The sequence below is a fragment of the Mytilus trossulus genome, chromosome 9 (genome assembly GCF_036588685.1).
Source record: "Mytilus trossulus isolate FHL-02 chromosome 9, PNRI_Mtr1.1.1.hap1, whole genome shotgun sequence".
Lineage (NCBI taxonomy): Eukaryota > Metazoa > Mollusca > Bivalvia > Mytilida > Mytilidae > Mytilus > Mytilus trossulus.
The window spans coordinates 30,542,021-30,556,411 of record NC_086381.1 but is presented as its reverse complement, the minus strand read 5'-3'; the positions used below and the strand labels follow the sequence as shown (position 1 = coordinate 30,556,411).

Genomic DNA, 14,391 nt, shown 5'->3' with positions numbered 1-14,391 from the left:
GTCTTTTGTGTCGTGTTTTCTGGTAGTTTTAGTTCACTAAAAAGTACATGTTCAAGTGATGCTTTCTATATAACTGATGTACAGTCGACAAAATACATCGACATTTGATACTAGTATTGAAATTTAACGTAGTTACCTTTACTTTCCTGTGATGGGTTATTTTGTATCGTTTGTCCTGTTCCGTTGCCACTCATGTTAGCTCCAATCTTCATGTCTGATTTTGAATTACACCTAAATTGGTGATTATTTGCAGTTTTTAGTTGTTCATCGTTTATGAAAGCTTTACATTTAGATAGCTGGCTATACGCTATACTAAGATTTTTATGTAAATCATTAATATCTTCTGAATTCTTTGCTATCGAATTTTCCAGCTTGGTAATAACTTCATTTTGTCTTTGGAATCGATGCTCACATCTATCAATATCAACATTATAATGTTTCACCGATTTCTCCAGCAGTTCGATACGTTTTTTCTGGTTTTTTAGTCGAAATGATTGTTCAACTAGATGTTTTTCCATCTCTATGAAACGAGCCTCTACTGATGCGTCATATATCCCAAATTTTGAAGCATCAACACTAATGAGGGCATGAAAACATGCAAATGTCATACACAACCCTATTTTCAAAACCATTGTCACTTTTTATGCAAGTTGTAACAAACAGAATATTATATGTACTCCTGTACAGATAACAGTGCCAACGTTGACCTAGGTATGTTCAGATTATTTATACTAAAATAACTAACGGCTCCAATCAGTAATCTACATATGGCTGATTCTATGCATTCAAACTTAAACTGTGCAAGCCAAATTCTTTGTTCTTGATAATGCATACCAATTTATCCATATGGATCTTGCAACAAATTCTGCACTTGGAAACATAAAGCAGTATGTTCTGATTTAAAAATAAATTAACGTAGTGAAAATAAGATAAAAGTTTTTTGGTGTGTCCATTTTCAAAATTTTAAATTCCAACCCATAATGTTAATATCGAAAACTTAGGATAACAAGGATTCTCATTTTCTCCTATCCACAAAATCCAAAACCGTCGATCTTCTCAAGTACACAAAATCAAAATCAAGTGAAAAGTCTTAGTGTCACACCACATGACAGTTTCCTGAAAATTTTCAATCAATAAAATCCTAAAATATGTCTTATTCAATCCAGTCAACCAAGAATAATTGTTGACATAGAGAAAATGAATTATTGCTATGTTTAAGCTTACGTATTTCAAACTATGTGTCTGGTGCATATACAAAATTTCAATCCTGGTATCTATGGCCTTTGTTAGTCTGGAATTATTTTTAATTTCTTATGTACAATTTGGAGTTTAGTATGGCGTTCATTATCACTGAACTGGTATATATATTTGTTTAGGGGCCAGCTGAAGGACGCCTCTGTGTGAGTGAATTTCTCGCTGCATTGAAGACCTGTTGGTGACCTTCTGCTGTTGTCTGCTCTATGGTCGAGTTGTTGTCTCTTTGACACATTCCCCATTTCCATTCTCAATTTTATTATTTACATCAACATACATTACTGATCTTAACCTTGACACTGATTGCTATACTGCTTGGGCACAAATACATTATGACAGGTAAAATTTTACCTCTGAACATACTAGTACTTTCGAATATCATCTGATATATGAAAGTTTAATGACAAATAAGGTGTCTCAAAAAAGATGGGACTGTTTTTTATGCTCTTTGTTCTGTTCGTGGTCTCTTTGGTACATTCCCTGTCCCATTCTCAATCTTATATTGACACAATTTTTCAACATCAATCTCAGGACTTCAACAATGAAATAAGTTAGTGATCTTGATGTTCAAGCCTTAAATTCTTACCTCATTTCTAAAAAAAAATTCTGGACTATTTCTCATTGTGTATTATTTTGCTTATAACCAATTGTATATTGTCTCATTAACTAGAAAAAGGCAGTATTTAGGATAAAAAGTATACAATTGGGAACTCAACTCAAACTAAACTGTGACCATTACTTTCCCGCAAAAGATTGGGTTACACATTATAGTATATGTGAAAAATAATTCAACAAATAATCCAAAGCAATATTCAAAATACAGAATGGACAATAAATATGAAGGATTCGCAGATATTATTGCTTTAGAGCTTCTTCCACAAGTCAGCAGAATACTATAGCTATTTGGAAAACTTAATTTACATTGCCTAACAAAAATGAAAACAGTCTGAAATGTAGGTTAAAATTGTATATTGCATCAAAACGTTTTGTCTCCTAATTCACATGGGCTTTTAACCAGATTTGAAAATGTATAAGTCTATACGCACAATCATTTGTACCATGTTCAGTGAATGATGTAATCAGTGCAAAACATTCTAAATATGTATTACTTCATGAGATCACATCAAAATTAACATGCATATTTCAATTTCATGTTACCATAACTTCATAAACTTCCTTATGCATTAACTTACTAGATATGGAATGGACTAACAGATAGACAGACTAGCAGACAGACTAAAGCTCATATATAAACAACCTTTAAATGTATTACATGATTTTATTTGATAAAAGTATTCATTATACATGTAGAAGCAAGTCTCTTGAATGTTTTTTGTTCATGTCACTATGATGATTCTGGAGGTTTTGATGGGGGAGGGGGAGGTGGAGGGGCAATTGGTCCAGGTCCTCCATGATGAGATGACACAGGCATTGGAACCGGTGGAGGGACAGGAGGGGGTGGTGGTGCCGGCATGCCCAATGGGGGTCCATGTCCATGATGCATCCCTCCTGGGTGACCCATGAATGCTCCAGGTGGTGGTGGCATAGGGGGTGGGGGTCCAGGTCTCATCATTACTCCAGGGGGTGGAGGAGGTCTTGGTGGCATAGGCATCCTGTGTGGCCTTGGAGGAAGTGGCAGTTGTGGCACGTTTGCTGGTGGAGGTGGTGGCTGTTGTTGTCCAGGCTGTGATGCTGGAACCGGAATCTTGCCATCTCCCTTAAAGGCAAACTGAAGGAAAAACTGAAAAATAAAAACAAAGAGGTATTTTAAAATAAATTATATTGATGAATTATTCAATCTATTACATTCATATGTCAAACAACAAAAATCTGATGCATACTTGTATTCAAAGTTATTGTTGCTTTGGCATCATTTAAACAATCAATAATGTTGTAATTGTTTTTGCAATATCATTTTTCATTTTTATTCTTGATATGTGCAGAACAGACATCAAACTTCTCTAGGAAGAGGGTTTGTTATAGAAACTAATCCAAGAGTAGTGTATGAGTTAAGTGTCAGTTTTTTTCAGTCATGAGTGGAATATTTTTTTGATTTTTCAATTCTTTGATTAGTTGTTTTTTCTATAACATTGCTAACTGTAATAATATAATTATGTCTATTTGTGTGTATTTTATAACTTAAAACTTTTTAATGAAATATGTTAACACTATATTTTTTTACTGTGACAGAATAATTGAATGTTTTACTACAGGTAACATATAACTTATTTCTTTTTTCATAAATGATAAACATATTTTTTAAAACATAAAAGCAAAATCCCCTATCTTTCTTATCCTCCAAATATAATTACCTTCTACATATTACATTAACCTGTTCTTTCAATTTTAATATATGGCATATGGATTGCCTCAAAAGGGAGTTCAATAGCAATCGGTATAACCAAAACATCCTTTCAAATGAGGTGACGATCAAAGTATCTTTACCAAGATTATTTTTTAGATTTGGTTCACTTCACCTATTTGTATGGTGCTTACACCATTATTTTATTTAGTTCACAATGGAATTATGTATGAAAAAGATTAGTTATGGTCAGTGTCAACTTCTACAATACATTTTCATCAGGAGGAAATAGAGAAGAGCATGTTATGTTCTAACCTGTTTTGTTTCCTTGTTCCAATGGGTCCATAGTTTCTTAGAATCTTTGTCAACTTCTCTGCTAGGAACCTGTAACATTTTAAAGATTTGTCTTTAAGATAAAATATATGTACAAATTACAAAAGCTTTACAAAGGAAATTGGACAATGAATTTAGATCACATTACTTACCAATTGTATTCAATTGTAACTAGCTATTAAAAGCATTATATTTCATTTTAATAGTTTTCACTAATTCTAATGTCTGCAGCATGTCATTACTTCCAATATTTAGTACAGAAGAATATACTGTGGATTCATTAAAATTCATTGAATACCAATTTTCATGGATTTTGTGGGTACAAGGGAACTACAAATCTAAATGTTTAATGAATTACAAATTTTCTAAAGGAATGTATGCACATTTTGCCAAAATCACAAAATAAGAAATCCACGAATATGCAAGTTATCCTCCAAACCATGAATTGGTACTCACGAAAAAAAAAAAAAATCCACAGTACTAAACTTGTCATGACCTTCCAATATGTTAACAATTTTTTTAATATCTCTATGCATTGAATTTGCTTTGAATGGTCGAAACTGAGTTTTAACTTGATTTCAATGTTGTATTCCCCATAAAAGTGCTTAAGCGATCGTAATACTTATTAACATAAAAAAATCTGATATACCTTGAAAGCTATTGTTTCATAAGGTTCTGCTGCAAATAACAAATATTGCCATTTCCTGTCTGGTGGCTCCACCTTCTGTTCATAAGCTGCCATAAATCTGTGACGTGGCATGATTCCTTCCACAATTTCTGGGTAGTCAATCTAAAGTAAAATAAAACAAATGAATCATTTACAATTTTTTTTTCACAGGGAAAACTCTGTTCAGTAATGATGATTAAAACCAAAACAAGATAAGAGCTGTCAAATGAAAGCAAAGTTTTTTTTGTATTTTGAAGCTACTTTCAGGCTTGTTTGACCTGTGATGTCATTACTATCAAACACAGTAACTCCTGACCGGCAATAGTGAAAATTTGACTTCCATTTTGTAATCAGTAAAAACATTTCAAAATTTTACAAGCATTTGTCTATGGTTCATAAGTAGTTGTACGCAGGGTTTCCGCTGGCGGTTGCCATTTTCGCAATTTGCGAAAAAATAATAATTGTGGCGATTAAAATTCGTCATTGGCGAAAGAATTTGGCGAAAGAAATATATATAAGGATTTATTTTCAGCCATCTTGTTTATTTACTTTTTTCGGGTTTCTCTGACTATACCGATCAGACATTACTCGGAATTCACCTTGAACTTAACAATTAAGATTTTGACAGAAAATCAATAATCAGCTGATTGCATTCATAGCTATCGACATCAAAGGACTAATTAATAAAGGTGTTGATTAAATGATATGGTTAAATGGCTTCTGTCACATGTCACAAAAGGGATTTATTAACCACTTTGCAACGCACGTGTTTGAAGCAAAAATTTTACGCTTCCTCTCCTTTTAATGATAGTCCAGAAAAGAAAATTGTTATTCTGACGAAAAATGTTCAAAAGCAAGAAAGGTCTCTGATTTAAAACTTTATCATTTAACTTTGATATAGATCATTGATTTGAGTGAGTACTTCAAAGTTGTTTCAGTGACACACGTGTTTCAAGCATATAGTTTCACTTATTTACGATGGTCTAGAAAAGAAAACTGTCATTATGAAGAAATCTATTCAAAAGGTTGGCATGAGAGTAACCCTTCAATGTAATGACTACACCTCCTTACACGAGGGATCAATTCCAAGTGATAAGATGCTTCGTTTTGTTGTAAAAACCACTTCTTATTAGGGGGGGGGGGGGGGGGTTGAAAAAAAGGAAAATTTTAAAAGAAAAATATATTTGTGTTACTTGGCGAAAAAAATAATCAAGTGTGAAAAATAAATTATTTTGGCGAAAGAGGTGGCGAAAAAAATAATTGACCCAGGGGAAACCCTGGTTGTACGTAAACCACATAAAACGCAATTTTTCTATTATGGACAATTTACTACAAAATTGAAAATAAACATGTTTGATTTAATTCAGAACAATATTCAATTCTCACTCGTTTTAAGATATAAGTACTGTAAATCCAGAATTTATTGTGAGTTTTTAATAATGTTAATAACGCAACTGGCAGGGTATTGCTTTAAAACAAATTGCATTCTGATATCTGATACATTTATCTGCATATAGGTGTTTTAGAAATTGCAATAATTAATACAGTATTTTGTAGCATTCTCTGAATTTACAGTATTGCTTTTATAATTTTTTTCTAATGGGAAATATCCATTCAAACAAAAGTTCCAAGTTTTCAAAACCAACCATCAACAAGGTTCTACAATTGAGTATGGATTTCAAAGTTTCTATGTTCTTAAGTCAATAACCAACCTGAAATAGCAAACTCTGTTGATGATTTTCTGAATCTCTCTGTTTTGTTACTGAAAAAGAAACAATATTGCTTTTAAAGTACATAAATAAATATGCAACATTATTTAATTATACAAAAATAATTATCATCAATTCTATGACAAATAGTAATCATCAACAGTCAAGACCAGACAGTTCCTCTTTAAATTCACATGATTGTATGGTTGGAAAAAATGAAGTTATAAAAGATAGATTTATGTAAATAAGAAACACTCAATTTTTTTTTATAATAAACTATAAACTTCAATACTTCTTTATATAGTAACAAGACTAAGATGAAACATAAAATCTAAATAAAATTACCTTTGTAACCAGGACGACCAATTTTCACAAACTTTTTAATGTCAACTCTAGGTTTTTCTGGTGCAGGCTGTTGGGGTGCTTCCTTAGCTTCTTTTGCTGCTCTGCGAGCTCTGAATGTAAATAGATATGTGAAAAAGGCAATGAATGAGGTTGTTAATTCTTGATATATCCCTTTTTGTGCTTCCTTGTTACATATTTGTTTGTTATTATAGTGATTAAGATTATAAAACAATGTTGACTGCTGTACCCCTATTTTTAACATTTTAAACCTATCTATATGTCTGTTTGTTTTGTTCACACATTGTTCATGTTGTTGTAATTATAATGTAATTTGATGCAACTTACATACAAGTTAGAGCTTTAGCTAGTAATAAAACCAAGTTCCATACACTTTATTATACATTTTAAGGAAATGCCTATACCTTCAGGAATATGACAGTTGTTATCCATTCGTTTAATGTGTTTGAGCTTTTGATTTTGTCATTTGTTTAGGGGCTTTGTTTTGAATTTACATCAGAGTTCAGTATTTTTGTATTTACTTTTTGAGCATATCTAAAAGATCTTTTCTACTTTCTATTCAACTTCTCACATTATTTTCTTTCTTTTTTTTAAGAGTAATTATCGTGTTTCTTCTTGCTATGTTTATTTGCAGAAATACTGACAAGATGCATTCAATCTGAAGCTATATGCTGAATAAATCAAGTAATAATATAATTCTTGTTCAAGAACTTCTTAAATAATCACATGCATGGCATACATTTATTTTACCTCCCTATACAAATTGATGGAAACAATAAATAATAAAACAACTTGAAAAACAAATAACTTACAAATTAGCCTGATGCTTTTTTCCCTGTGTATGAGCTAAGTAACTGCCCTGTAATAATAAAGCATTCACATACAAACAGTATTCAACATTATTTATTTTTTAAAATATTGTATGACCAAATGAATAATACAATTTCTCTTTCATTATGCATATTATACCATTGTGATCCTCAGATAATCAAAATAAAACAGGACTTTAAAATTAAGAGTGTAACTTTAACAAAATTGTTATATAATTATATCACTTTTTCACATTCTAAATATAAAGGTGAACATGGTAAAATATGTCATTTTGAATTCAAATACTAGTGTTGGATAATCGGTTGAAATTACCAACCGATTATCTATTACAATCGGTTGACAGCAACCAACCGACTATCGGTTATAATCGGATCATAATACCTTGCCCTTTTTTTTTTTTAAAGGAAATCATGTATTTAGTCTCATTGTACATGTCTTATGTGTACATTCAATATCATTGCAGAGTTTATATATTCATATTTGATCTTTTGTTTCCTTTTCATATTCTTGTGTACTAAATTATAATCCTGGTACCTTTGATAATTATCTATTCAGCAGTTAAAACAATGAATTGTCTTGATAAGAATCAAGATTCATATTGAACATATTTTATCTCATAATTACAACATTTATTACCAACAGTGACACTAACATTTCTAAATTTCAATTGTGTAACTCACAAAACAATTTCAATAACATAGCTGTATGAACATTTGAATGCTTCTAATTAGGAAAAGATATATAAAGTTTTTAATTTTTAGAAATTTAAAATTAACACAAAAAAATAAAATAATGCATTTGCATTATAAGATATACAGTATACAAAGGGTATTAAGCCATTGTCTGTTAATTCGTGAAGAACGCTTTTTTTCACTCTTGTGATCATTAATTTCTGTCAATTGTGTCATTCGTACGTCTGAACTTATAATTGTAAGAATGCGGAATTATTACATAGTTGAACCGTATCCGATTCGTGATTCTTATATTTTTATAAATGGCGGACAAATTTCGGAAAATTTACAACAATAAACGATGTTTGGCAAACAATTTGGAAAGGAATATGACGTTTTTGATGCAACACATGGATAAACATTTCTAAAAGGCAATTTGCAACACGTTCTAATGAAGCAACGAAATTATTTTGTCTAAAATCAGAATGATTTGTACCGCTCTCAAGTAACAAGTACCGGTAATGAAAGAAAGTATTTCATACAAAGTTATTAATGTTAAATAACCTTCCATCAATCTGCAAATGCTTTTGTCACGTTTATAAAGAAGGAAATTGGTTTATTCTTTAATTATTGGATGTTTGACATTGTTACTGTCATCGACTGGTTAATATTGTTTGACTGCGCATATAAAATGCAAACCGTAAAACAGACCGGAAATTGACAAGCTAAAGGTCAGGAAACTTAAAACGACAATCGATTGAACAAAATCCCAATCGATTATCGACATCGCAAGGCCCAACCAACTGATTTCCGACTTATTCCAATCATCGGAACAACACTATCAAATACACAGATTTATAAATAAATATATTTTTGAAACTTCTTCAAGCTAATTTGGTGCCCACTTTTCTGTATGTATAACTCAGGGTTTAAGCTAGGATTTTGAAGCATTAGTCACTTTAGTAGATGTTAATCATCTGAGGGACATAAACTTGTAAGAAACATAAAGAAAGACAGAATTATAAAATTTTTATGCAAAAATATTTACTCTTTCCAAATTTAAGTGACAAAACTGTTACTCTTGGTCATGTCAATTTAAAAAGTAGGTTGACCAGGACTATTGTTGTACCTGCATGACCTGTGATTGAAATTTCTGTCAGTATATAATATGGCTAAAAAGCTAATGATTCTGTATTCTTAACTGAGCAGGAGATTACATGTACATGCAAGTTTTTACAATGTTAAAACTATTAAATTATCCTTGTCTGTAAGCTCTCTTAATATAAATGTGATTTTTTTTGTAAATATGTCTCTCATAAGACACCTCAATGGCTGGGTATTGATTGTTTTAATGTATATTTTTCATTATGTCATTGTATACTATACAATCATTATGTGACACAATAATTAAATAAAATTTATCATTATTATTCATTATTCAATTAAACCTGCTTTCTTATCGTCCTTCCGTACACCTATATCACCCTGCTCTGTTGCTCAGTAATTCTCGTATCAAGAGTTCAAAATGAGACCAGACATTATCAGCGATGTCACAATGTGATAGGAGAAATTATCAGCGACGTCACAATGCCAGAGGAGACATTATCAAGCTTGCTTTTGTCAAGTGTAAAACTGTCTTAGGGAGAGGAAAAAAGACCATTAATAGAATGATAAACAGATAATTGGGTTTTCTATGTATAGATATCGTAAAATATCAGCCGCTCGACACATTGTGAATCTTTTTAGCTCGTTCACTTCACTCACTCGCCAAAAAGGTTCACATTGTGGCTCGCAGCTGATATTTTACGATATCATTGTGTAGAAAACCCGAGAATCTATACATATAGATAAACAGCTGGTCTATTGGACAGAATTGATTGATTGTTGGTGTTTAATAAGGCTTAAATTAAAATATTGTTTGTTTGCAGTTTACCGACCGACCCTTGAAAATCCTCCCGACTGTAAAAATTTTATTGCTTTAAATTTGAAGAAATTTTTTTTAATACTTCTATTGACGGGATCCGGAACTTTGGGTCCTTTCTGGAAATGATTTAAAGTCTGGGTCAATTACGCATTTCAAGTTCGGTTTTTCTTAGCTTCCCGTCAAGCGTTCATGTGACCATTTAATGATAAAACACATGGAAATTGTTTACAGGAATCCATGAAGTCACGGAGGAGTACTTTACGCTGTCGTCTCGTGTCAATTTTAAGACAAATAACAAACAAAAAAGTTTATTAGTAAACTGTTTATACAGATTCAGGCACATGTAATGATGTGTGATGATATCATTGACGATGATGCAGTGGATATTCATAACTGACACGATAACCATTCTGTCTCAAACAAATCGGGTTCAGAATCTGTGGAGCCTGACTTTATGGAACCAATTTCAGTGGTTAAATAATTTGACAGCAGCTTGAAGTATGGCATATTTTCTACAAATCGTTGTGAAGACGACAAAGATTAAACCACTCCTCCGTGACTTAAATCTTCATGGATATCTGTAAACACGCCTGTACGGAGGAAGGGCTCATTTGAAATATTAATGGATATAGATCATGCCAAATCAATAAGAAGCAACCCTAACTACACAAAGATGTAGAGAAAATGAATGGTTAGCTCAAAAAATAAATATACTCTCTCTATATTAAATCTATCTTTGATTGCAATGAGTATGCTCCTTTAGGATAAGGGGGGCTGCCCCACTCATTGCAAATATTCTCTTTCTTACAATATTAAATATACCCTGGCAATGTGGCCTGTGTGAATTCAGTTAAAACATGTCCTTAGGAGATATACAGCCAATTTTTTTTATGCATTAAAAGCATTTCAGTACTGACCCTTTACTTTTAATGGGGGTGGTATGGATTTCACCCCAAACTTTAGATTTCTTTGGTTTTCATTAAAGCCTGGCAAAAATATAACCTTATCACATATAATTAAATATTGTTAGAAATATGAAAACAGTCGGATGTCTTAATACTTTTTTTTCAAGTTGGCTTTTTTTCAATTGAGGAAATTTCAATGGTTATTTTTTTTTATTAAAAATACACTCTTTAATACATTGTCTTATAAATCTTTAATATCTACATTTTTCTGATGAAAATACCCTACTCATGATAACATTCTTTTCAAGAAGCAAACATGTCTGAATATATTTCTATAAAACAGTTCTAGTCATAATGACATTCCTTGTTTATAAGTGTTCCAGTATTTAATAATTATACCATATTTTATGTCATAAATTGGATAATGACACTGTTAAAGTTTCAGTTTTGGTTAAAAAGTTTTTTATCTGAAAATGCCTGTTCATTTGATGTTGGTTTTCAGCATGTCCAGTGTTTGTTGTTTTAAAATGTTTTTTTCTTCACAAGAAACTTGGTTTAGTGTAACTGCTTGTTTAAACTGTATTTTGGCTGATAAAATAAAATATTTTTCCTACCTACCGACCCTTCAGTCTGAAGGTACAGTCGGAAAACTGCAAACAAACATATTTTTAAGGTTGGCCTAAACCTCCAACAGTTTTAGTAATAGTGTTGTGGTCAGTTTTTCATTGGTGGCGACAGCATGTGTCTCTGAAGAGAACTATAAACAGCTTTTATAGAGAAAAATTATAAAACTGACAGTGATATAAAAGATGATGTTAAAAATGACAATTAGCCTTCTTTCCCCACAAAACATTTCTTTTGCATATATTTCTATACATACCTCATTATTATGTAAAGTCAGACAAAGTTTACATTCATAGGATCCCAAATGATTTTTCATAAAATATGGATCCTGAAAAATAAAAATATTTGTATACATATAGGATTTTTACATGGAAAAACAGAATTCAAATAAGTTTTACAAATCTACATTTATTTTAGAAAGGTATAACTGCTCAAGCTAACTGAAAGGAGTAATTATAAAAATTTGTCTTTCTTGTGAAATTTTTTTTTGAAGAGGGGGTGAACTTTTGGAGATGAGTACAAGAACTCATGATATATATGATTTTACTTCCTCTAATCTGATCATGAAAATGATTAATAACCTACAAAATATATCCATTATCACAAATAAAAACTTCTTTCTGAATCAGTCTAGTGATAAAACTGTACACCTGAGAAGTTTGGATATTCATTTATATATATATATATAAATACCATGAATACAGACATGTGACAGACTAAAAGATTTTTAAATATATCAAAGCCGAAGATCTTGTATCAGAACATTTAATGTAAACTTAACACATAAAAATTAGAGAAAAATATACCTTATTTAAGTCAATTGTCTCTAAAGCTAACTGACGTAGCCTTTCTCTTCTATCTCTGTTTGACTCAGAGGCCGAGGCTACTCCTCCAGACCCCGTCTTTCCTCCAGCTCTATTTTGGAAATCCATGGTCTATTTCAGATGACCAACCTGTAATTGAATGATGTCAATGCAAAGTATTAATAAATAATTGTAAAAACTTTATATGGTAGCTTTATTTACAAAGCTTAGAGAAGTTGAAGAATTGTTCTTATATATAATCACATTTATTCTGGTGTTTTATTGTCTGTAACATAATTCTTTCAAAGATGTATAAAATAACTTATTCAAGTAATATTTTTGTCATTATTTTTAAAGTAACCATCTCCATACTCCTCCTAGATCTAATAAATTCTTCATTTTATAATATAAAATACTGTAAAATTTCATGAAAACTACATTTAGTCCACGCTTCTATTGAAATTTAAAATAACTCTATTGAGTAATCTTATAATAATTTTTTAAAACAAAAATTACCTATATAAGTAACTAAAAATAATTACTTGTTTAAGTAATGCCCCTGACTGATAGACGTATTTACACTAATATGCAAATTTGTCTGCCATTACGTAAAATCACACAGGTTCCCGTAAACTTTGACATATCATAATCTAAAATATTTGACGTCACAATTTAAAAGTGATTGTTGCTTGACTTCAAAAGGTGATTCTGAGTAGATCTAAGGTCATTCGGAGGCAAGATTCAGCTAAATACAAAAAGTGTTAATACGTTTATATGTGCTAATATTAAAATTTCAAGTGTAATTCGGTCATAACAAGCGTTATTCGGATAATAACAGTGTTTTCGGTCATTCGTGTTACCCTCTTATAATATTTTGCAGAACTGTGTTCCATCTTATTGTAAAGTCCGAGATTTCTCTGACTTCAAACGGCTGTTTTGCCGGACAAGCTGGGGCTGTCAGAGCTCGTCCCATATATCAAAAAGTGGATATTTGCCCACCCAAAATAGATGTGCTGCTTCGTCGCTTCTGATGCCAAAATGCCGAAATCGATGGGTCTCTGTGAAAACTGTTAAAATATGGAAAAATAAAGGTTGGGAGGTGAAATTTACATAAATGAAGAGATAAATGAAAAATGCACAGATTGGTGCCCGATTTATATAATTCCAAGGCCCTCAGTCGGTATCAGAGGTGACGAAGCAGCACATCTATTTTGGGTGGGCAAATATCCACTTTTTGATATGGGACGAGCTCTGACGTCCCACGGCCCCAGAATGTCTGGCAAAACAGCCGTTGGACGTCAGAGTAATCTCGGACTAAATATTGTAGTACTAATAGAACAGTTACACTGACCTTTTATTAACAAATTTTATACAGATTCTTGTATATAGCTATGCATTTTCTAGAATCAAATCATAGACATATATATGTCTCTGAAGATAAAATAGAAGGAAAGAAATAGAAAAATAAATGCATCGCATAAAACAAGTTCAACATTGTGAAGGGGCGAAGTGCCTGTCTTCATGGTCATAATTTGGGTGTGATTGTCAATGGGACATCTAAATATGTAATTTACAAACACACATTTTTTTACGTCTCATTAATACCTGACGAGGAACACTGTGCCGGTTACCGGCTATTATTTCCACATGTACAATTATTTGCAAAACAACGCTTTTCTAACGATTAACTGGAAACCGTACTCTCGTATATCGAAGAGCATAGCAAAGGAAAATGGAAAACCAGTGCAATGTTGAAGAATGGCTTTCTATGGGTACAGTAAAATGCGGAGTCACATATAACTAAAGACCAAATATGATTTTAATATATCAACGATACAAAGAACGAACCAATTATGTTTAATACTTGCAACACAGTATTGTGTAATTTTAAAAGTTTACATCCAATAAAATCTTAAACTCAATTTAATGTTATCTCAAGAAAGAGTACTCTCCAAATTATGAGAAAAATAAGTGCTCAATAACTTTTGAACAATCCACAGAATGT

At 31.6% G+C, this 14,391-nt stretch overlaps 1 protein-coding gene across 2 annotated transcripts; it reads right to left on the bottom strand.

Annotated features, from left to right (window-relative positions):
- Positions 1 to 2,513: 2,513 nt before the first annotated feature.
- Positions 2,514 to 14,146, bottom strand: LOC134685538 (splicing factor 3A subunit 2-like). 2 transcript variants are annotated; one of them, XM_063545302.1, is made up of 9 exons: positions 13,992 to 14,146; positions 12,390 to 12,536; positions 11,840 to 11,911; positions 7,441 to 7,487; positions 6,611 to 6,720; positions 6,269 to 6,318; positions 4,539 to 4,679; positions 3,872 to 3,940; positions 2,514 to 2,995 (listed from the first exon to the last, which is right to left on the bottom strand). In XM_063545302.1, the coding sequence occupies exons 2-9, from the start codon at positions 12,513 to 12,515 to the stop codon at positions 2,600 to 2,602; spliced, it is 1,011 nt and encodes a 336-aa protein (XP_063401372.1). In that variant the 5' UTR covers positions 12,516 to 12,536; positions 13,992 to 14,146; the 3' UTR covers positions 2,514 to 2,599. The 2 variants fall into 2 exon arrangements, with proteins under 2 accessions (XP_063401372.1, XP_063401374.1); XM_063545304.1 differs by having other exon boundaries at positions 13,969 to 14,122.
- Positions 14,147 to 14,391: the final 245 nt, after the last annotated feature.